General features: G+C 41.6%; 1 protein-coding gene across 2 annotated transcripts in view; it reads left to right on the top strand.

Moving 5' to 3' along the window:
* The window catches only part of LOC108263837 (MAM domain-containing glycosylphosphatidylinositol anchor protein 1), a 195,209-nt gene that overhangs the window by 63,161 nt on the left and 108,265 nt on the right, over positions 1-23,783 (top strand). For both annotated transcript variants that reach the window (XM_017465013.3, XM_053679441.1), the window contains one exon: positions 6,334-6,508. In XM_017465013.3, the coding sequence (XP_017320502.1) occupies positions 6,334-6,508 (175 nt within the window). The remainder of the gene's footprint in view (positions 1-6,333; positions 6,509-23,783) is intronic.

Here is a 23,783-nt window from a genome sequence, read left to right as displayed (position 1 = left end):
CGGTCTCTTGGGACTGTCTTTTTTTTTTTTTTTTTTTTTTCTTTTTTCTTTGCCCCTCCCACTATTTACTGCCCATGAGGGCTGTGATCCATGTCAGACATGCATAACAAGCAGCAAATTTCCTTAAGTAAACACCGCTTAACCGCTAATAACCACAAACCGAATCTTATCCTACCGCTACGGAGTTAGTGCTGCAGTGCTCGTGTGTGTGAGAGACGCGGTTATCCATCCGTGACGAGTACATTCTGTATTTTGCTAGAGATTACTCGCAGTAAAATGCCCTAGAGCTGGTGACTATTATACACTATCACTACAGCTCTATGTACATAACATAGATTTTGGCTTTTGGGCTTTTTAGAGCGAACTAACCTGTGTGTGTCTTTGCCTCTGTGATTGAGTCAATTTGCTGAAAAAAATGCCTACAATAAAAGCAGCTCTAAGCTGTCCAGGATGTGTCGAGAGGACGCCCGGGCTGGAGTGTTCATGATGACAGCAAAGCCAGCGACAGAGAGGAGATGACATGTCGTATTTTTTGGGATCTCTGGGAGAACCAGCATGGAAGTGATATGTAGCAGAAGTCGATGTCAGAAAGGGAAGCCTTGCCATCTGTTTTAGACTGATAAAGTCCTCTGTGCGTGTCTTTCCCGCTTTCGTTTTTATGCCACTGTTTTTAAAAAAAGAAAAAGTTTTTAATTGTCTTTCCATATCAGCGTCCCACATTGCCAGCACTGTGAAATCCAAAAGTCTTGCTCCAAATGCTTCTGTTTGGCATTTCAATTTAACACACAACCTTTTTCAATTTAACACACAAGCTTTCATTACAAACGATGAAATTATCAGCGACGACTTGAGTGAAAAGTAGAATCTCAAGGATTTTTTTTCACGTGAATTTCAGAGTTTCTCAGTATTTGGTACGTCCAGTTTTTGCTTCGAACCCCCAACCTAAATGCCATGAGCCTTGAGGCATTTGCCTAAATTTAAAAACCGACCTAGAAATTGCGCAACATCTCGAATATTGAATAGTTGAGAGTGACATTTTTTTTTGTTTGTTTTTAGCTTTTTCAAAATAATAAAACTTGCGGTTTATTTCCAGTTTTATAGAAAAACATAATCCCAGATTTTCACTGTGGTCTCGGATTTTTGGGCCCCAATGTGTGTGTGTGTGTGTGTGTGTGTGTGTGTGTGTGTGTGTATCCCCAGTCCAAGCGTTGTGCATTTCCAAATTGTCCATAATGTGTGAATGTGTGTGTGATGGCTTGACACCCAGTCCAGGCTTTCCCTTCCCTTGTGCCCGAAATCCCCCTTGATAGGCTCCACGCGCCCCGTGACCCTGTGTAGGATAAACGCTACAGGAAGTAGACGCAGAGTTTCCATGAACAGCATGCTACAGCAGTTGGTCAAAAATGACACATTTTTTCTTCAGTAACAAAAAAAACGATGTCGTACTTTTTATCCGTTTATAGTTATAGCTGTAGAGCGACTGTGTTAACAAGTTCTCCTGCCGTCACTTTTATAATACGCTTAAAGCGTACATTTCATCACCAAGCTTTTTATTTTTTCTATTTTTTCCTCTTGAATTTTGATGATTTTATGACTTTGTGATTTTCTGAACAGATTAGGCTTTGTTTATATTTTTGTATACTTCACCCCCACTGTTTGGTGCTTGGCCTTTCTTGACATGTGCACCAACAGCAGCATGGATGAAATCCTGCTTGAAAGCAGGTCAGGGACGGCCTGATCTTTATTTGTATACATAAACAGCTTTGAGAGCTGTGTTTTTGCGAACTTAAAAAAAACAAAAGCCTAAACGAGCTTCCGCAACATTTATGTCTTCAGTCTAATAACCACGGGAGTGTTTTGGATGGCGTGCTCACGTGTTTTCACTCGAGGATTCCTCTAATACACTTAAACAGCAGTAATTTACCAGTGTTGGCGATTTATTTATTTATTTATTTATTTATTTATTTATTTATTTAACGCACAACACATGTAATATTGTAGAACTTCCGAGCTAAACCCGGAAACCCTAAACTCCTCAGTCCTGAAGACTTTTTCCCGTCTCGCTTACAAAAGTGCTGAGACACTGGAGACTCCTTCCTTAAACGTTCTAGAAGCGTCTCCTAACACCAGATCAACCGCCGAATGCTTTTTGCTTGTTTGTTTATTCGTTAAATAACAATATTTCGTTGAATCTTTAAATTAATTAATTAATGTTAAAATTAAGTAGCTAGCGAACTCTTACTTTCCCCAGACTAGTTGGCGTACGCGACAGGCCTGGGTCGTTAATTTATCGAACCGATCTGGATACGTGTTCCAGTACACTCTGAACAAACGAACTGCATTGTAATTCGTAATGCGGGCACTCGGTAAAATTGTATCCGAGCAATATATCTTCTGACTGACTTCCCCAAATAGCATTTGTCCAGTTCCAGCAAAAATATAAGCACTTTGCACTTTGAAAAATGCCCATGAAACCTCCTAGTGAGCAGTTTTTTTTAAAAATTATTTATTTATTTATTTGTTTTTTGTACGTGTTCTCAGTCTCTCCATTAATTTCTCACCTTGTCTATCTGATCAATGGCGAACAGCTGCGTCCCAAATCCATGGGCAAACAAACCTGAATAAACACAAAGCTTCTCGTTTTACAGGTTACCTAATCCCATAATCCTTTGCGTGCATGTCCTAACCTTCCCCTGCCAACTCCGAGCGCTGCCTGCTCGCCCGAGCGACTCCACATTCAGGGGTGACCCTGATTATAACAGGGGAGCTTTAATCATGGCTAGAGGTCCACAGAGATTAGAGTCTTTGCTTTGTGCTGTTTGCTGCACTTTTACTTAGTCATAGATGCGACTGAAGCGGGGGGGGGGGGGGGGGGGGGTGTTCTGAAGAGGTTTTAAAGCATTAGCTGGAATGTGACATGGTATGAGGATTTGAACAAGGGTAGAACTGATGAAAGCGTGATTACTTTCAGCTCATCATGTGTATGATGTTAAGGTGACCTCTCTTGTGCGCTTTTCATTTTAACCTCCTCTTAACCCTGCTCTTTGATTCGTAGTAATGGCTGTCCCATTAACCGACGACGTTCTTTCTGCGTTTTATATAAAATATATGTTCATAGATCAATTACAGTGGATCTAAAAGGTCTACACATCCCTGTTAATAACGCAGGCTTTTGTGATGTTAAAAATGAAACCAAGATGAATCATGTCGGTTCTTTTTTTTTTTTTTTCTTTTTCCCCTCCAGCTTTAATGTGATGGACTGTAGGAACAAAAAAATTTAAAAGCGGAAAAAAAAAACTATTTTAAAGGAAAGGAAGCAAAAGAGAACAACTTGGAGTAACCTGGTTGCATAAGTGTCCACACCCCTTAACTTTGCTTGTAATACAACACACTTTTGGGTAAGAGACATCTCCAGATTCCAATCTCCGTCCCTTGCTCCAGATGAGACCCTGAGAGGGTCAAGTAGATAGATCTGGAGCAAGGAATGGAGATTGGAATCTGGAGATGTCTCTTACCCAATAGAGTGTTGCCATGAGGATTTGAACAAGGGTAGAAGACAGGCACAGGATATCCTGTGCACAGCCCTCTTCGAGTCATTTAGCGGGTTTTCGATAGGATTTAGATACGGGCTCCGACTCGGCCATTCAGAAACTTTGATCACGTTCTGCTGAAGCTATTCCCCTGTTGACTTGGATTCGTCATTTTGGGTCGTTAACGTGTTAGAAGACGAATTTTTCCATCGTCGGCTGCCTAACAGAGGTCTGCAGGTTTTGTGTCAAATTAGAGCTAGCCATGATTCCCTCTATCTTGACTAGAGCCCTAGTCCAAACTGAAGAGAAGCAGCCGCATACCGTGATGCCGCCACCACCATGCTTCATTGTGTGCGTGGTGATTTTTAGGTGATCAGCCGTCTTGATTTTGTGTCGAATGATCTTTTTAGAATTATGCTAAAAAGGTTCTGCCTTGGTCTCATCAGACCATAACACATTTTGCCACATGGTTTGATGTGATTTTAGGCAGGTTTGGATGTATGTTTTTCTTTTTAGTGAGAAAGGTGCACTACCCCATAGCCCAGATATGTAAAGAATATGACATTGTTGTCACATGCAGGGAGTGACCAGTACGTCCAGCAGCTCCTTGACATCCTTCCTGATAAATCTATGTCTTGTCCTTTCATCAAATTCGGACGGATATCCTGTTTTTTGGTGATGTCACTGTGGTGACCCACTTTCTCCATTTGTTGCCGATGGCCTTCACAGTTCTCCGTGCTACGTCGTTCCAGGGTTTTGTAAGCTCTTTGTAGCTCGATCTCTTCAGCAGTCAGAGGTCAGGCTACAACTACTTGGCATGTTTCAATTGTCTTGTTTGCTAGATCACATTAAAGGTCGACATCACAAACACTTGCAGTTATAACAGGGGTGTGTAGAGTTTTTATTCCCACCGTAGATTAAAGGCACAATAAACAGTATTTGTTTATCGTCAAACAAACCCCTTCACATGCTTGGGAATCCTCCTGATGACACGTTTTTACTTTCAGGTCGAATGAACTGCGTGTAATCTCTGTAATAGACCTTTGATGAGAATATTTCTGAGATGCCCGTTAGAGAAAATGGAGTAAGGCAAAGCAAAGCTTCATGCTAGAAAAATATCGTTTTGTATTTCTTCTTACAGAATACAAGGCTTAGCATGTGTGCTGGAAAATTGGAATGGAGAAAAGTGAAAACTATTGACTGCTGAGACTGTAAGTTTATATACCGCCCTTAATGAGCACAGCCAAACTGACTGTGTTAGATTTCTGTTAAAAAAAACAAAAACAAAACAAGAAAAAACTTCCAGTGCAAAACAACCCACGATACGTTTGTTGGGTATTAGTATAGCGTTTCTGTTACAGAGTCCGTGAGATGTAGGATGTAGGAAAAAAAAAAACACCAACTTATTTATTATATATGTTTACAAGGTTTCCAGAGTTGGTGCAGCGTCTACGATATATGAATTTAAACTGAGGTAGCTGTATTTATTTTATAAAATTTGTCCGTTTTGGGTATTTGCGTCAAATGAAGAGAGACACCTACAGTACCAATGAGCTGTGGTGCTGTTTCATCAGCTTACGTTGGTGGAAACATTCTCGGAAACTCCATGTGGTTTTTACGATGTCTGTAACGTGTTATTCATCCTTATAGACAGGCTTGTAGGCTAGGAACGTTCACATGGGTCTTTGAGACCAGTATTTAAATGTATACACTCTGTGTAAGGAGCTCATTTCTATACCATATATATTGTATCATCATCAAAAGCATAAATACATTTAAACCAATGTTTGCAAAGAGGTATTTTTTGCCTGTTACTAGCATGTAGTTGAATGATCGACAGATACACCTTGTATTTTGAACTTCTTGGCGCAGCTTTCTGTCGATGGAGGTCTTCTCTGGAACGCTTGTGCTCTCCGAGAACGTGAGCAGTGCTTACAGGCTTGGAAATCTTTCTCTCTGCATGCATTGCAAGTCAGTTAACATTTAGCATCTCCGCCTCAGATGCCCCGCCCATGTACCGCATAATTTTCTGCTTTAATTTTGACCTGGCAACGGCTATCGGAATCTTGTTGGCTGTTTGCTGTACTAGCTTTGATCGGTCTGGTGGGGACACAAACTTTTAAGCACCTTGGTAATGAGCTTTTCGGCGGAGGATATAGTACCCTCTATTGTGACTCGCCTCTAGTCTGAAAAAGCAGTCGCACTATTGGGGATGTGAAATGCAGTACAGACAGTGTTGCTTTTAATAAGAAATTTCATAACATAACTCCAAGGTCATGCTGTATTTTATTCATATTTATTTATTTATTTTTGTCATTTTTTTTTTTTTTAGGAATAATTGTGAAAAGCTCGACGGTTAACGTTTCCATCCTGTTGGAACGGCGAAACCAATTGGAAACTATAACGAGGGGTTCTTTTGTATAGACGGCGAAAACGACGCGAGTTCGGCTTAGGGAATTACGTTCACCTTTTTGGCCAAAGTCTGTGTTTAATTCTTTAAAAAAAAAAAAGAAAGCAATACACCTTTTAGAGATAAATGAACATCACGAATAATGCAGCTTTTTGGTTTTGTTTTTCAGTGTGCCGTGTTGTCCTCGTGTCACTAGCCCAGAATCTTCTCCATACTCCTTCCCCTAGAAACATAGCAGTCTATGGTTGGTTATTTGCGGTGTGGGTCAAAGAGGACTTCCTGTGATATCAGGCAACGTCGAGTGATTGAAAGAAAACCAGACACTTGAGCGATGTCTGGCTTGCAAGAACTTCCTCTTAATTTGTGTTTTGCTTCTCGTGTCTTCCTGTTTAGGTCCGGTGGACCAAGACAGCGGGCAGCGCTTCAGACAAATTCCAAGACACGCCGATCTTCAATGAAACTCTACGCATCGACAACATCCAGAGGGTGCAGGGAGGCCGCTACTACTGCAAGGCCGAGAACGGGGTTGGGGTGGCTGCCATCAAGTCCATCCGGGTAGATGTGCAATGTAAGTGCTAGGACCACGATCCCTCCACTTCCCGTCATTCCATCCGTCTCCAGGGAAGAGAGCGAACTGTGGAGGTTCGAGTGCAGAACGAAATGGAATGAGCTCTCCAGGAGTATGTTTATCCTCGAGCGAGAGGAAGAAAGGGGCTGCGGGTAGTAGGTCAGGTTTTGCACTACGCAAGTAGGTCGAGGAGGTGTGATGAATTACATTACACTTCGTTTTGAGACTACGTGCACAGATGGCGTGAGAAATACTCCTGGAAAGTGAAGTGGGAGGATCCAGTGTGTCTGTGTTCGTGTCGGTTCAGGCAGACTTGCCCCGTTGTGTGTGTACGTACGTGTGGGGGCAGTCTGCCGTGCTGCCCATCGTCTTCGACCTACTGTCCCACTGAGCCAGGGGTCAGGTCAGAGGTCACAGCCACTACATGCACAACCACAGGTCGTAGGAATCAACATTTATCAGTCACATTTAGTGTACTTCCTGTAAAAACTGCACACACGGACAGAACCTAAAAAAGGACCTTAAGTTTATATTGGAATGTTTGTGTGTTTAGTGATTCCGGTGCTAATTTGTTGGAAGGTGCTGTATTCCTGTGTGAAGTTAGCGCTTGTCTGCCGCACTGACTTCACAGGCGGGCGTTGCTAGCGCAGTTACGATGGCGTTACGGCAGAGACGTGCCTCGGTGGGAGAGCTGGACAGACTGAAGTCCTGCTGCATGGATCTCTTTAGATGGAGATGAAGCAAAGGCTAATTCCCACTGGCATCGTTAACATCGTCGGTGACGTAGGAAACCGAGTCGACTTTCCAAAGTCAAGTTGAGAAATTTGTCTTTCAATCGAGTCAGTGTTTATCTTCAACTCCTCCAGATTAATACCGGTATGAACAATGTGATTGGAGACAGACGCGAGCGTATTCTTTCCATGCTCCGGGATCCTCCCGATGGCAGACGTGTGTGCACAGATGGCAGCGCAATCAAGAGATTGAGGGAATGTGACAGGGACTACCATCACTTTTTAGTTTCGCATTACAGGGAGCCCTTCCCCACTCTGTCCTGCCCCGCGGGGTTCCCCGGGGGCGCAGGGTAATTGCGGTGCAGATAAACAGGAGCACGCTGACAGCAGCTCTGAGAGTAAACACTCCTGACATGTAATGCTTGTTTAATTTTACCCCGCCGGCTCCCCTCAGTTTCCCCGGGTGACTCTGGCACCACGGCACCGGCAATTAGAGTCAGCCAGGGCAAAGCACAGCTTTCCTCCATAGCGAACACACACACACACACACCATGTCCTGCTTTAGTCTCTTGTTCTACCAAGCCCTGTTATTGGGTAAGACACAAAGAGAGCTGGAAAATGAGGGGAAGAAAGAGGCAGGCAACCAGCAAGGTTTTCTAAATTAATTAGCATGCCTATGAACATCGAAACCAGCACCAAACCAGCACTAACCGGCACAAACCAGTTAGAGTTCTGATCTGAATGCATTTTTACTGAGCAAAGTACAAGGACCGTTGAGAATAGGAAGCTGGAACTGCATATATATATATATATATATATATATATATATATATATATATATATATATATATATATATATATATATATATATATATATATATATATATATATATATATATATATATATTTTATATATATATATATTTTTATATATATATATATTTTATATATTTTTATATATATATATTTGTTGTTTATATATATATATATTTGTTGTATATATATATATTTTTATATATAAATATAAATATATATATATATATATATATATATTTTATATATATATATTTTATATATATATATATTTTTATATATATATATATATATATATATATATTATATATTTATATATATATATATATATATATATATATATATATATATATATATATATATATATATATATTTATATTTTACCCAAACATCCAATCACTAAAAGTTCTAAATAGTCCTTCCTTTTTTTTTCTCCATTCATAACTACTTTAACCTGGTCAGTGTCATGCTGGATGAATGTCTGGCGGGCAAAAAAATTAAAAAAAAGGCTGAGGATTTATTTCCCAGCAGGCATAGCCATAGACCGAGAGAGAGACCGAGAGACATGAGAAGAAATACAAGAACAAGACCGAGAAGCACATCAATAAAACCGCATGAACTATAAGATGGGAGCATTTTGTAGAAACTTGCTCCATCAGGAGGTGCTCAGTTTTCTTCCTTTTGTTGTAGTTGAATGCGAGAACAGAGTCGATTTGACCTGAGAACCGTTTCTCCTCTCTGAGAACGCTCTGTGTGATAGTAGAGTGGATTAATAAGAGCTGCAAGAGGGAGGGGGAAAAAAAAACAAAAAAAACCCCGTGACCCTCCTGTCTTTCAGGCGTTCACGCTGTCCGTATCGTCATGTCCGTGTATTTGTCTGCCTTCATCTTCTCTCTTTTCCTGTCACTGAAGGAGACGGTTGTTTTTGATGCGATCTGCTGGCGGGAGGATTGACGTGACTGCTTCTGTTTGTTTTACTTAAATTTGCAACTTTCATGGGGACAGACAGCCTCGGTTAACATCAAAACCTGCTGAGAATTATAATGAGAGATGGAGTCTAGGGAGAGAGAAGGATCGAGAGAGAGAGAGAGAGAGAGCAGAGAAGTATTTTAAAGTGGAATGACATCAATGTGAAAATCCTGTAAACACCACGCTTTTGATCAAAACACATCTGACAACTCATTACCCTCCCAAATTTCCTCACATTTCCTCAGCCAGCACACACAAACAGCATTTAACTCATTTTGTCATCCACAATCCTTCAGCACTTCTATGTTTTTACACACACCGTCCTAAATCATCAATAGACATGTACAGGGAGTCGATTTGGTTGTGTGTGGGAACAGGCCTGACTTTGATCCAGGCACTCTGGCCAGTGAGACAGTAGGTGACTGAGTGGTGGAGATGCAGCATGCCTCTACGATAGGGATGGACTTGGTTCAGAAACCTCCAATGCACCCTCTGACCCACAATCCCACGTTCCCTGCTCTGTTGTTCACACCGTACTCCGAGCCAACCACACTCAGGTAAGGGTGCTTTTCTCTACCGTTCAGGATAACGGAAGTGCAGCCGGATCGTTGACAATTTATTATTTTAAGGATGTATTTCCAGTTTCTGCTTGGGTTGAGCAATGTATTAGGGAGCAAGTCACTGTGCAGAAGTATTCACATTCCTTGAACTATAGCATGAATCTGAAATGGACTTAATTGGGTATCGGTTATGAATCTATAAAAAACATTTCATGGATGACTTCCTCTAGTGCCATATTTTCCCATTATTATTAATGTATTGAACGTCACTTTGTGGAATGTTCACAGCTTTGGATTTATTATTATTATTATTATTATTTTTTTTTATCCCATACATTTTGTCCTGGGCTTGGTTTGATAGCTCAGTGGTTTTTGTTTTTCTGTAACAAACTCTAGCGTCTTTCAGGAACAGGTGCATTAACTCTGAGGTCACATGACACTTGAATCGCACGCAAGTAAACTCCATTCAATGCTGTTGGTTGCACCATCAATGTTTTGGTGGGGGTGGGGTGAATACTTATGCGATCATGTCTTTTTAATATTTTTTTTTAAATTGTAAATTATTACCAGGAATAAAGAATGACCTCAGTAGTAATGGAGACTTTGTCCAAGTCCAAACATTAAATGAGGTGTTTACTTATTACACAAATTGTATACATTCATCGGCTACATAATTTAGACACTTTAGCCCCTCTGTTAATTTGCTGAATTTTTCATCCACCTCTACTCTCTCCATCAGTGGAAAAAGACCACAATAGAGCCTCCAGATATAATTTGAGTGATGGATCATTCTACATAGCGTTTGTACATACAGTATAAAGTCTTTGTATGTCCAGTGTGAGTATTACGTGTAGTGGTATACAATGTAACCCTTAACCAAAATTTCTTAAATGTTTGAAATAGTGCATGTAGCCCTTGAGGGGGTGCTCTTTTCTTCAGTGAGTTTTGTTCTTTATCTTTTTTCGCAGAACTTGAGGGGTCTTTTGATCTATAAAATCATATGTAATAGAAGCGGTATCTCTGGCACATAGCGTGCCATTTAAAAAATAAATAAATAAATAAAAAGGATGAAAATTTCAACGCAAATAAAATGAAAACCCTAGTCAAATACGTTCGACGAATTCCATTGAAGTCGAATGACATCACGTAACATCTGAACTGTTCGTACTGCGACTTGGTTGGGCGGTAACGGGAATACATAACGGCACCCGGCTTAATATCTGCTAGTCTGATATCTGATGCATATTTATGTATCAGGATCATGCATGGGCTACCAGAGTGTGTGCTCCCTTACAATATTGGATGCAGCTTGTTCGCTGAGTGTCTGCATATTTTAATCCTAATGACATTACAGGTGGCGATAAGCAGCATGCAATTTTAATAAGCCCACTCAGGGCAAAGACGTGTATCTTGGTGAGAGATTCGGATGCATCACAGGAGAAGTAGTGGAAGGTAAACACGGTGTAGAAAGCTGTCGGGTAAAACGAATTCAAACAATGCGACGGGTAATCTGTACGAGAGTGCGTTCCACGGACGGCCGGAACGTCTCCCGTCGGTATCCGTAGACTGTCCACCGTTACCGTATACCTTATTCGTAGTGTATCTTTGAACATCGTGTCTTACAGCATAAACCGTGCAATCGTCTCATTGAACGACTGAACCGACATCCACATGATGACGTCGTTAACAGCCGAGGCGACCGTTGATGACGCGAGAGCTCGATTGGCTATGTTTGGTGTGCTGGAAGCAATAGTTATGGATAATACCTGCCAGGTTTTTAGTGAGAGATTTAATGTATTTTTGTTGTTGTTGTTGTTTTTGCAAACTGAACGCTTGATTGTTTGTATTTGGTCAACGAGAATCAATAAGCTAATGGGCGCCAATTATTCAGTGAAGTATGGAAGCATGCATTGCATTTTAATACTGCCTCCTATAGCCTGGCTTTTCCAGCATGAGAGGTTGAAAGGACATTACACACAAGGACTTTCCTAAGATGGAAAAGCGCCAGTGGTTCCTGCCCAAGTCTCACCTTTGCTTTGGTGGATGATCTCACCTGGATACTGTAGACTTGTATGTAAGAACAGCTGCTGTAATCATAAAGACTTGTCTGTTCATCCCATTACTCGTAGTGAATATCCTTTCAACACACTTTTTGCTGTTTGACTGTACTCTACACCTGATTTATACCCCATTTAGAGTCTCTCATTGTTTCTTCCTCGCCACTGTAGCATCTGTCTTGTTCGTTAAGGATCTACACGTACAGTACGTCCGGATTCCTACAAAGCTGCTTTTTGCGACGCTGTCAGTCATAAAAATAAATCGACGAGCTTCTTGTGTGCTGCAAGATAAGAGTACATATAGATTCATGTAGCCAGATCACTGATAGGGACTGGTTGCACAGAAAGCAGTACCATGACTCGCATACCAGATAGAGTATTTGTATTTGTGTCCCTTTTTTTTTTTTTTTTTTTTTTTTTTTTTTTTTTTTTTTTTTTTTGGGTCCTGGTGGCCGAGATCAAATATATTTATCCTTTGTAAATGATCTGCAGAATAGAGGACATTTTCGAACACATCAGGATCATCTCCACACAAAGAAGGCCACTGAAGTCCATTGATTAGCAGCAGCCTTTGTACACTCATTCAGCTACCAACAAGGACGTATTTACCCTTTTATTTTCTCAGGGACTATATGTGCGGCTTTCAAAGAAACACTAGAGTAGACGGAGCCTTAAAAGGTGGGATGTTCTCGTGTTGGCAGCAACACTGAGAATACGTCAGTATGTAACCGAGGTGGATCCTATTAAGACTTGATGAGACCGAATTCATCCCAGACACAGTGTATCAAGACCGTACTGGATTCTTCTCAGTTGCGTTTCTGTACACGATACCGTCCGGAGAAATCCGTCTTCGCAGCTCATCGTTACTAGTTATGAGTAGGTAAATTTGTATTTATGGGCATTTTTCAAAAAAGTTTTGAGAGTGATATTAACTGTATAATGTTAACAAATGGAATTAGCCTATTTCGAGAACTAGCTACCAAGTTAGGTTCATTTAGCTCGACAATTAATTGGCTCAAAGCCCTTCCTCTCTGTTTACATGATGGCTCTGTGGTGTCTACTCACGTTTCGGAAAAAGTGGTATGTAATACACAGCCCACAGTTGTAACAAATTTACATATTTGCTCCACCTTTCAGGGGAATTTATCACCACCACCACGTTATACATGAGGATCTTTTAATATTGTTAATAACTTGTTAGCAGTGCTCAAAACCGCATAATAAAGTAGTCTATATATCAAAAATTTTCTGGAATTATAATACAGCAAGCAAATATAAACATGTATCTAGGCTGTATAGTTAACCCATATTAGATATATTGTTCTACTTCCACGATACGTCGTCCATGGTCGTGCGACAAGATACGGCTTGTTTCGGTCTCGCTCAGGACCTCGCGGTCAGGGTCTTCTCCAGGCCAAGGTTTCTTCACCAGCCAGTGAGCCCGAAATCCTTTTTATACAGTGTTTAATACCGATATGGAATGACTGGACCCGCTGTAGTTACAAGCTCGTTCACTTTAAAATGTGATGTCAGACGGTGGGAGAGTAAACACCCAGTGTATAACGAGTGTAAAACGAGTACCACGGCATAGGAAAACTTTGGAATGTAATAACGGGTTGCGCGATCAGGACATCTTTGTAGATTAGGATGTTAAATAAAGCGTGCCACATATAGAACGTTTGGTTTAGGATTTAGGACGTGCCTCTGACGGGCCGTTGGGATTTGAAACACAAAATGAACGCGATTTCGACTCGGCTTTCGGATTATGAGGAGCTTGTGCTTCGCTTTTAAGAATTGGAAAGTCTACTGAAGTCTTTTGGGGGTGCATAGAGTTTAAATCTGGAGTGAGAGGCAGTCATCCATTTTTAATGTTTATTAATAATATTAACAAGGCTTTAGCTGTGGGAGATGAATTATATGTTGCTGAGAGGGTTTAGGCTTGGCATGCGCGTGCGGGTTAGTTTAATGGTGCTGGTGAGGGAAGCTGAGTCGGAGAGGAGAGGTGAGGGCGTTTCAAAGGACATGGCGCCCCACCAATGGCCACAATGAGCCCCTTGTTCTGGGCACGGAGCAGACGCACTGGGGGAGAATGAGAATGAGCTGGAGATCAGTCAGAGATCGGTCAGGAGCTTTACAAGAGCACACAATATTAGAACCTTGTTCTATTAGAATTGGCAGACCCAAAACCATGAAAGCTTTGTTGAATGTGTGTGTGTTCTCATGTATTTCAGCCATTAAAGTCTGAAACGACTCATTTAGTGCTGAAGAATGTCGGAGGAGAGCGAGGCAGTGAAGGGAAGAAAAAAAAAACATTGATTACATGCCGATCAAAAGGAGAAAAAAAAAAAAGAGAGAGGGTGGTGAGTGTCTGTGGATTTAGTAATAATTAGCGGAAAGAGAGGAGGCATGGCAGACTGTGTGTCTGGCTATCCAGATGTTCTAACAATTTCTGATTATACCCTCAGCAAAAAAAAAGAAAAAGAAAAGAAACGTCCCTTTTTTGTTCCCCCCAAGATAATTTTGTAAAATCCAAACAAGCTTTACAGATCTTTATTGGAAATGGTTTACACGAAGTTTCTCATGCTTGATCGATGAACCATAATTGATTATTGCGCATGCACTTGAGGAGCAGTCTTTAAGATGCGAACAGTTTACAGGCGGAAGGCGATTACGGTCACAGTTACAATAAGTCAGGACACTAAAGAGACCTTTCGACTCACTCTGAAAAACACCAGGAGAGAGACGCCTAGGGTTCCCGCTCACCTGCGTGAACATGCCGTCGTCCTGCTGCAGGGAGGCATGAGGACTGCAGAATGTCTCCAGAGCAATAAACTGCAATGTCCGTCATGTAAGACGTCTAAGACGGGGCTACAGGAAGGACAGCTGATCGTCCCTGCACTGGAAGATTACAATCCCATGTAAACGTGAGCGAGAACGTGCAAATGCCTTAGTGGAGGAGCAGAGAAACATCTCACAGCAAGAACTGATAAATCTGGTGCAGTCCATGAGGATGAGATGCACTGTAGTACTTACAGCACCTGGAGGACACCACATACTGACTGTTTCTTTTAATATTGACCCCCCCCCCCCCCCTTTGTTCAGGGAATCGTTATTCCATTTCTGTTCCTCGAATGTCTGTGAAACTTGTCCAGATTATGTCTCGTTTTTATTGATTTATTTATTTTTTTAAATGTTAATTTACTCACGTTGGGAAATTTGCTGGAAATGAAAGCAGTTGAACGCGCAAGGACGTTTCCTTTTGTGCCGAGTATATGTACAAGCTGATACTCTAAAACCTACCGCACTGTGATTTTACCGATTATTTATGGCGCATGAATCTTGTTGCACTGTTGAATCTGTTTAATCTAATTTATACCCGTTTGCTACTTTCATCGCTCCAAATTGCGCCACTAAATCAATCAGCTTAACTTCGGTGGCGACTCGAAAGAGACCCTGTTTTCCGCGGACTATTTATGTGTTACTTATTCGTTCGTGAAGAGAAATTTTAACGCTTATTCAAGGCGTGCATTTTTCAATAAGCGTTTTTGTGGGGTTTTATTGGCTTCCTGTCCCTGCGATGCTGTAGCCGTCGTGTCCTGCAGAATTATTGGCACCCTTCATGAAAATGAGTGTATCAAATAAACCTTCCTCTCAAATGTTTCTATCTAACCTATCTATCTTAGGTCTACGCAAAACATTTTAAAATGATGTGTTTCCTCTCCAGACACTCCTAAGTAATGCCTTGTGTACCGAGCAACCATGCCAAAGTCACTGAGATCAGATTTTTCCTTCCTTCGGATATTTGATATGAACATTAACTGAAGTTCTTGACCTGCATTTGCATGAGTTTATGCGCTGCTGCTACATCGGATAATCGCATGATCGTGCAGATGTTGGGGGCACTTGGTGGTACAGAAAATGGCTGGATGGATATACAGATGTTTTCCTTAATGTGCCATTAATTCTAGAGGGCACTTTAAATCATTTGTGTGGAATCAGCCATGAGTTTCACATTGCCTGTTACAGGTTGGGGGGAGGAATTATTGTTAGTGATACAGCCTCAAGTTCCTGGTGGTAAGTGGTGGCCTCGTGTTTTTTTTTTTTTTTTTTTTTAAACTGATGTCACCCAAAGGCACGACCCAGACTTCTCCTTGTCTCCTTCCTTTCATCCTCACAGCTCTTCTCCTGTGGAGCTTCCAGACGCCGCTTCCTGCCTGGGCCACAGCTCGGGCTGCAGGATGAAAGGGAATGTTTTACACCGTATGAAAATTTCATATGCTTCTAATAAATATCTCTAGGCTTTGCAGCAGAACAAAGCCTCGTTAAAACTGACGGCCGGCTTTTCTGTGGAACTCGCAGCCGCTCGATACAGATTGTTAGCACAGATAACCATATTGGTTATCATAATATTCGTGTATTTTTTATTTTTTTCCCGGTTGTGTGTGTAAATGGTTCTCTGGCAGATGTACGTATAGTGGTCTACGTATGTATTTATTTGGCCTGGTAATAGGCTTGCTTCTTAATCCCGTCCTCTCCGAATGTCTGTCGGTATTTTCTTTTTCGCTGCAAAGACAGTCTTGTGGATGTGCGCCTGAGAGCAATTTGAGTGAATCAGTATCTCTCATTCATTACTCCATTGTTTCTATGTTTCTGTGTAGGTTAAGCCTCAATTAAATTAAAGGCCATTCATAAATGTTGCTTTCTCTCATTTTCCCTTTGTCCTCGCTTCACCATCTCTCTTTCTGTCAGAGAAAACAGTATGTTCTACAACCTTGTGCACTTCTGGCATTTATAAGCATGCCGTTTTGAACCCTGTGCTTGTCAACTAGTGTAATTGTTGGAAAGGAAATAGCAATTATCAGGATGTGAAAAGGAAAACTAGCCATCTCTAATACAAGCTCCCGTTCCTAACCTGCTCTGTGTATACTATAACTCAGATTTTACATGATATTTCTTCCCCCTCTCCAACAACACTTCTTTTTTTTTTTTTTTTTTTTTTTTTTCTTCTTCTTTTCTATAGCCAGTGCAGGAAAAGGTGCAACATCTAACACGTATGATAAGGGTCTCGGGTGTCAGAACTTAGTAACGGTTCAGAAGATTCTTTGCTTTCTGGTTACTTTTAACATGACGAGCTGCATTTTTACTTCTTTATATTTTTGCGTTTTCATGAACTAAGATGGAAAAAGTAGAAGCCGGTAAGCGAACGCTTGCGTATAGCTGCTATAAAGTAAGCGATAACAGGACCCAACTCGTCTCGCGAACGTCCCGTAACGTTTAAAAGTACTCTTAAACAGTCCATAACGTGATGTTTTGTTCATTGATGAATTAAAATCACTCTGGTATACCAGGAATAAGGCTGTATCGCACCACCCTGGTGTTGATTACGGTCTGCTATGTGTTATTCATGCGTTATACGTATTATTTACTCAGCAGGGAACAGAGCTTTCATTAGCAATGTGCCATTTTAATCGATGTTGATTCGTTTTAAAACTCATTTTAAGGCATGATGCAAACAAAGCTGAAATTTAAGCCATTTTATGGAGCCAGTACTAACTCTGTTGCAGAGTTGGGATTTTAAACTTACACAGAACTTTAACCTCTGAGCTACATTTACATTTATATTTATTCATTTATTCACTTTTATGCAAGCAGGGTACAATCTAAGCGTGCGGCTGAGCAGTTGAGGGTTAAGGGCCATGCTTAAGGTCTTAGGACAGTCCTAGGATTCCTAATTATTATTAATAACTCAAATAACATTATTCCGATCACTTGCGTAGAACCTAACTGCTGAGACGCCATTGAAAATGATGATGATATCGATAGGATTGGATGTCTAAAGAATGTTGTCACACAGGAAGCTTAATATATTTTTATCTTATGCTCGTATGATAGAAAATGAATGATCTGAGGTGATGATTGAGGTCAGGCACGGAATCTGCTTCTCAATTATTACATTAAATAAAATATATCACTATGATGATGATGATGAAGATGATATCACTGAATATCCATTCATTAATCCGTCTTCAGTTATTGCTTTATCCTAGTCAGGGTCTTGTTGGATCTGGAGCCTATCCCGGGAACCCTGGGCGTGATGTGTAGAATACATTCTGTATGGGACACCAGTCCATTGCAGGGCATGATGGACATTCACAACTAGGGGCAGTTTAATGTAGAAGTTGGAAAGTAACCTGATCTCAGGATCGAATGGGGACTCTGGAGGTGAGGCGATGGTACTACTGTACCCACTGTGCCTTCTACTATGAATATGTACTACAAAAAATACTCTTAGGATGCAAAATACCTACTCTTAAGAACTATGCTGTTCCCTACTGGAGATCACCTATGGATAATCGCCATTTATGCGTCCTACACAAGCTAGGGAGGTGTCCGCTGTGTCAATTGTTTAAATTAGGTTTATCATAAGTTTTTTTTTTTTTTGAGAAACGTAATATTTTTATGTGAACCCTTCGACCACACACATTCCGTTTTTATTGTCCTGTGTTCAGCTGCAGTATTTTGTTCCATGCGCCACCTGGTGGTTGTGTGAGTTATCCTGGGAATAGGTGCCCTGCCCGGTGTCGCTGCAGTTGTCGCTGGAGAGCAGTCCATGCGGTCTGCAAACAGTCCTGTGTCCTGGTCCACTTTGACAGTGTTGGAATGGCCAGTTATGTCAACCATGAGGTCAGAACGAGGGGAACACCTCTCTTCAACTTGCACAGTAGTAGTAGTGGTAGTGTCGTGGACAAAGGCGTGTACAAAGTGGTTTTGTCTACACCTCAGATCTTGGAGAGGTTTGGCCAGGCATATGTGGACCTCTTCAACCTCTTCGTGGCTGGGTTCAGTTCTCCCTGACAGATCCGGACGGACGCTCTGGCCCGCAACTGGCCTCACTACCTCGACATACTCTGGCCCACAACTGGCCTCTACATTTAATATTCCCACTCTGTGCAGAAGTCTGCAACTAGGCCACAGAGCCTCATTTGTGGCTTTGAGATGGCTGGCAAGATGTTGGTTTCCACCAACCACTGCTCAACTGTAAGATTAAACATCCTCGACCAGGTCATCTATGTCTGAGGGTCGAGGACCGCGATCGAGCAATCGAGCAAACACTTCTGAATGCAAGAGCTCTAGCACATGGCCCATTGTCCTGCAAATGGTGTTTAACTTATTGGCTGGAGCCTGTGAATTGTCAAGTTCCTCAGATCTTGACATTTCAGCAAGGCTCCATTTGACAGCAGCTATCGCAGCACACCTCAGCATTGTAGATGGTGTCTCTCTGAGGTCCCACAGACTTATTACTGCCTTCCTAAAGGGGACAAGCTGCCTCCATCCTTAAACATTGTCGTTTTGAGCCTGAAATCTACTTGAAGTGTTTTTGAAATCTGCATTCCTGCTAGCAATAACTTCAACTAAGAGACTCGGAGTTGTATGCTCAAGGTGATCAGCGTCCCTTGTGTCCCGTGAGGTTTTTTTTTTTTTTTTTCTTTTTTTTTTCTTCGTGCTTTTTCATGCTGCCATGCCGTGATTCATGCCATGGCGCGTTTTTAATTTTTCCAGAACTATACATTCCCAGGGAAATGTAAATAAATAAGGAAATCTCTTTCTTTTTAGAACTTATCAGCTGGAGTGTAACTGTTTTATTATAAGACAGGAAGATGGTATCTTTGACTGAATGAAATGTACATAGATGTGTAATGTTTTATTCAGTTATCATTAATTGAATCAACCACTCTTTACATCTGTGGCGAGCAGAAAAGCATCCCATGTTGAAGCTTGAGGTGGATGAGCTACAGCAGCAGCAGATCACACCGGGTTCCACTCCTGGCAGACAAGAAGAGGAATCTGAGGCTATAGTGGGCATTGGCTCGCCAAAACTGGATGGCTGAAGATTGGGAAAAGTCCAGGCAATGTTTTTTTTTTGTTTGTTTTTGTTTTTGTTTTTTTTGTTTTTTTTCCTCCAGTCTTCAATGCTTTTCAGATGCTTTTCTCCTCACCACAGTTGTAAAGAATGGTTATTTCAGTTACCGTAAACTTCCTGTCAAACCAGCCTGGCCATTCTCCCATCAACGTGGCATTTCTGCCTGCAGAACTGCCTCTCGCTGGATGTTTTTTGCTTTTCGCACCATTTTGCATGCACTCTAGAGACTGGTGTGTGTGTTCGTGTGTTCATGTGTGTGAAAATCTCAGGAGATCTGCAGCCTCTGAAATATTTAGACCAGCCCGTCTGCCACCAACGACTATGCCACAGCGATTCCATTTTAATGTTTGATTCGATCATTACGTGTAGCTCTTGACCTGGATCTGCATGATTTTGTGGGGTTGGATCCTGATTGGATAACTGCACGGATGTACAGGGATGCATGTATTTCCCTCCAGCTTCCATCCGTTCTAAAGCTGAAAGATTAATCTGGAATGAGCTTTTTTCATCACATAAAGGCTAATTAGCACTGTGCTCATGTGAGACCCACAGTGCCAAGAGAAGTGACCTTGGAGTTATTTCGAGAAGAACTCTCCACAAAGGAGCCAGATACCCGAGACACTGTCCCTTCTAAGTGCCGTGCTTCATGGGAGCACGATGCGTCATTTCAGTTTAGTGCTCCTGCAAGAATAGAGCTCTCATTTCTCAAGTGTGTTTGTGTGTGTGGATGTGGTTGCAAGTGTGGCAGCAGGTGATGTGTACCCAGAACACATTTTTGACAATTTTAAGTAAACACTATGTATCACTGGAGTCAGGCATGACTTGTCAACGTTGTTTGCTTGGCTTGCTGTCGCGCGCTACTAATTTTGGACGGCTTCTCACTTTGAATATGCGATGGCTTCAAGTTTCGTGAAGACAAAAGCATGACTCGCTCATAAAAGTTAAATATACGTCTCAATTTCTTACCCCTCTGCTGCTCTATACGCGTTCTGTCGATGTTCCACAACGTTAGGTGTAACTATAAATGGATAAAAAGTATGTTTTAAGAAAAGTGCCGTAGTTTAAGAGGAATACGTCGCGACTGGTTTGACATTTTCTATTTTCTATTTTCACTACAACATGTTTCATTCCTTACCTCGCGTTTCCTTTCGGTTGAAGATGCCGGCTCGCTAGAAGAATAACGCAGGCACTAATATTTCGGCGTGTTTTGTTTTCAACACTTATAGAGAAGACGTTTCGCTTCATCTCCAGACCAAAGCGCACCGCCGTGCAACTTGAATAGGATGCAACGTGACAAGTTCAGTCACGTTATTTGTTGCCTTGTCCTGGAATGCGATACCTTTCGCACGCCGTGCCGTCGCATCCAAGTTCACGTGAAACGAAAGCCCGGTAGCTTTCAGGCGGATCGGGTATCGGTTCCCTGTCCCCCAGAGAAAAACGAACGAAAATCTGATTCTGACATTTCACACAGTGAGAAAAATATTTGGGATTTATCTTTGTCTTCCGTGGCTTCTGCCAGCGCGGCGTTCTTCAGATATCAAATGTGAATGTAGATGTTTCTGGAAAAGATCACTCCCCAGAGTCTGACATTTATCCTGAAGACAGTCTTGAAGGCATTCTAGCGAAAGAGGATTGGTGTTTATTAATTGCCTTTGTCCAGCTTGTATAAGGGAAGTGTGAGGAATATATGCTAGCAGGGAAGCAAGTATTTCTGGGTAGTACATTCAATTGGGTTAACTTGTTCTAACTGGAGATTTTGTTGGGGTGGTGGTGGGAGGGGGTTTAGCAGTAGAGGACAGTTCTGAGAGAATGATGTTTCCTGCCTCGGCCTGCCGGCGTTCAGCTTGTGGTGGGAGTACGCTGCGTGTGTGCGTTTTGCTGCCTTTGAGGATTCATGCTGGCACTTGCTCGCACGGTCAGATAGAAAATAACCCACTGATGTGTAGATGAAAAGAAAACGGACAGTGACTCCGGTCGCGACAGAAGGTTTGCTGTAATGTCCGTTTGCACCCAGATGGAAATGGTATTTTTCCATACAGCTCCATCGATTAGAAGAGGTAGACTGCTGATTGGGCTAATGCCGGATTTCCGATACGTCCTGTGGAAGAAAGGGAAAACATTCATTATTCTGACATGTAAGTGTTGACATGCTTATTAGGTAAACATTGTGGGTGGATAATCTTACCTGGATACCGGAGACTTGCACCTCTTACCAACTGTTGCTGTAATCGTAAAGTCCTTCCTGTGCACATCCCAGGACTCATACGCTTACTGAACATCCTTTCCGTACACTTGGTACTATTCGTCTTTACTCTTCTACACCCGAATACTGTAATGCTTTAATATAGTGGGCACCAACCCTGTTCCTGGAGGTCTACCTTCCTGAAGACTTTAGCTCCAACCCTAATGGTGCCCACCTGACCATCTAATCATTGCCTTAAGAAGCTCTTGATCAACTAAAACAGGTGTGTTAGATTTTGGTTGGAGATGAAACCTTCAGGAAGGTAGATCTCGAAGAACCACCATGAAGAGTGAAGAAGGGTTTTTTTTTTTTTTTTTTTTGAGTCTCAAGGTTTCTTCCACATGTCCTCTCAAGGGGGGTTTCTGCTTGCCACTTAACACAATGGCTTTCTCACGACGGTTGCGGTGGATCCGTGAACAGTGGAGCTGCTTGGAGAAGCAAGAAAGCCTACTCGACGGGACCCCAGTCCATTGCAGGGCCCAAAAACTGAAATATAAAGACAAATCTTATCTTAAAAACATCTTCAATATGTTCTTGTTGCCAGTTGCCCCACTTCAGGTTTGATCAGAGACATCCGGACTAATAGAGGTCGACTTGAATGTCAGAAAATGCCAATAACAATTACTCCCATGTAATGCGAACGTAACATAAAGACGGACGTCACGGTTGCTAACCTGGTGACGACTAAACCGTTTGTATTCAATTTTATATTTGAGCCTGGCTATAAATAGCGTCTGACCAAAACATCAATGTATCAATATGCAGGGGGGGGTATACTGTATAAGTGGGAGAATCAATGTGGCCATGGGTTAAGAGCTGATAAAAATCTGCCCACATGTCTTCACACTGGGCAAGGCTTTATCTGAAATGTGTTTTACCGTCTCCCCTGTAGGCCTCCCTTTCTCTCAGCGAAGGTTATTTAATGCAACGCGGCACAGAGTCGAGCTCAGCTTGACCTTTTTTGCTTTTGTTAAAAGGAAAGACATAAAAATTCCGGCTGGATGAATTTAACACCTTGCCAGCGGGGGCATGGGCTGGCTTTAGTTCTGCGTGTCACGTTTTTTTAAAAGTGTTCTGTTCAAACACCTGGAAAACAAAAAGGTCGAGGCTCGTCAGAAAAAGATACAGTCGCTCTGATTTTTGGCCATAAGCCGATAGGACTTTTTGAAAATACAAAAATTCCCCCCCCCCCCCCCCCCCCGTTTTATTCAGTTGTGACTCACCTTATAATCCGTCTCCATTAAGTGACATGTTCACAATAGCGTTATACTAATGTTCACACTTTTAGCCATCACATTTTCTACTTGCATTCACACTAACAAATCACCTTAAGCAACAAGTGTACAATCATTTTGTGTGGCCGTGACTACGTAGCTCTTATAAGGATATTTTAAGCTTTCATTTGTAGGTTTGAACAAAAATGATTTTTTAAATCACTGACTTGAAGTTTCCTTTCACGCCAGTTGTCAGATATGAAGTGCGTGCTACGTTCAGGATCGTATCAGACGTATGTTTACCGTGTTCATTCATTCATTTTCAGTACATGCTTTATCCTGGTTAGGGTTGCTGTGGGTTAAGGGGCTAGTTTGAGTTTGGAAATTGTGGCAAACAAAGTCATTAGAAAATATTGTGGGCGTGTACTAACAAATACCGTTGTGGTTTTCGCAGGAAATTTAGCAGTAAATACTTTGAACTAGTTACGTACGACAGGTTGTCCGATATCTCCAGTCTCTACTCTCACAGTTGGTGGTTTCTACCCATTTTTGGTTTCTGTGCAAGAGAAATTTCAGACAAATGTGCTTTTGGTATTATTACCAGTGCAAAGAAATCATACACAACTATAGAGTTTTATAGTAATTATTTCAATATGAAACGTGGAAGTGACAATGCTGAGACATTTTATCGTACTATTCATTCAATAATTCTGCCCAAAACAGGCTGCTACAAGTGTGAACGCGGCTTAAAATCTCTAATGAGCGTGT

The sequence above is a fragment of the Ictalurus punctatus genome, chromosome 3 (genome assembly GCF_001660625.3).
Source record: "Ictalurus punctatus breed USDA103 chromosome 3, Coco_2.0, whole genome shotgun sequence".
Lineage (NCBI taxonomy): Eukaryota > Metazoa > Chordata > Actinopteri > Siluriformes > Ictaluridae > Ictalurus > Ictalurus punctatus.
The sequence above is the reverse complement of the archived record's forward strand: the minus strand, read 5'-3'. Positions and strand labels throughout refer to the sequence as shown.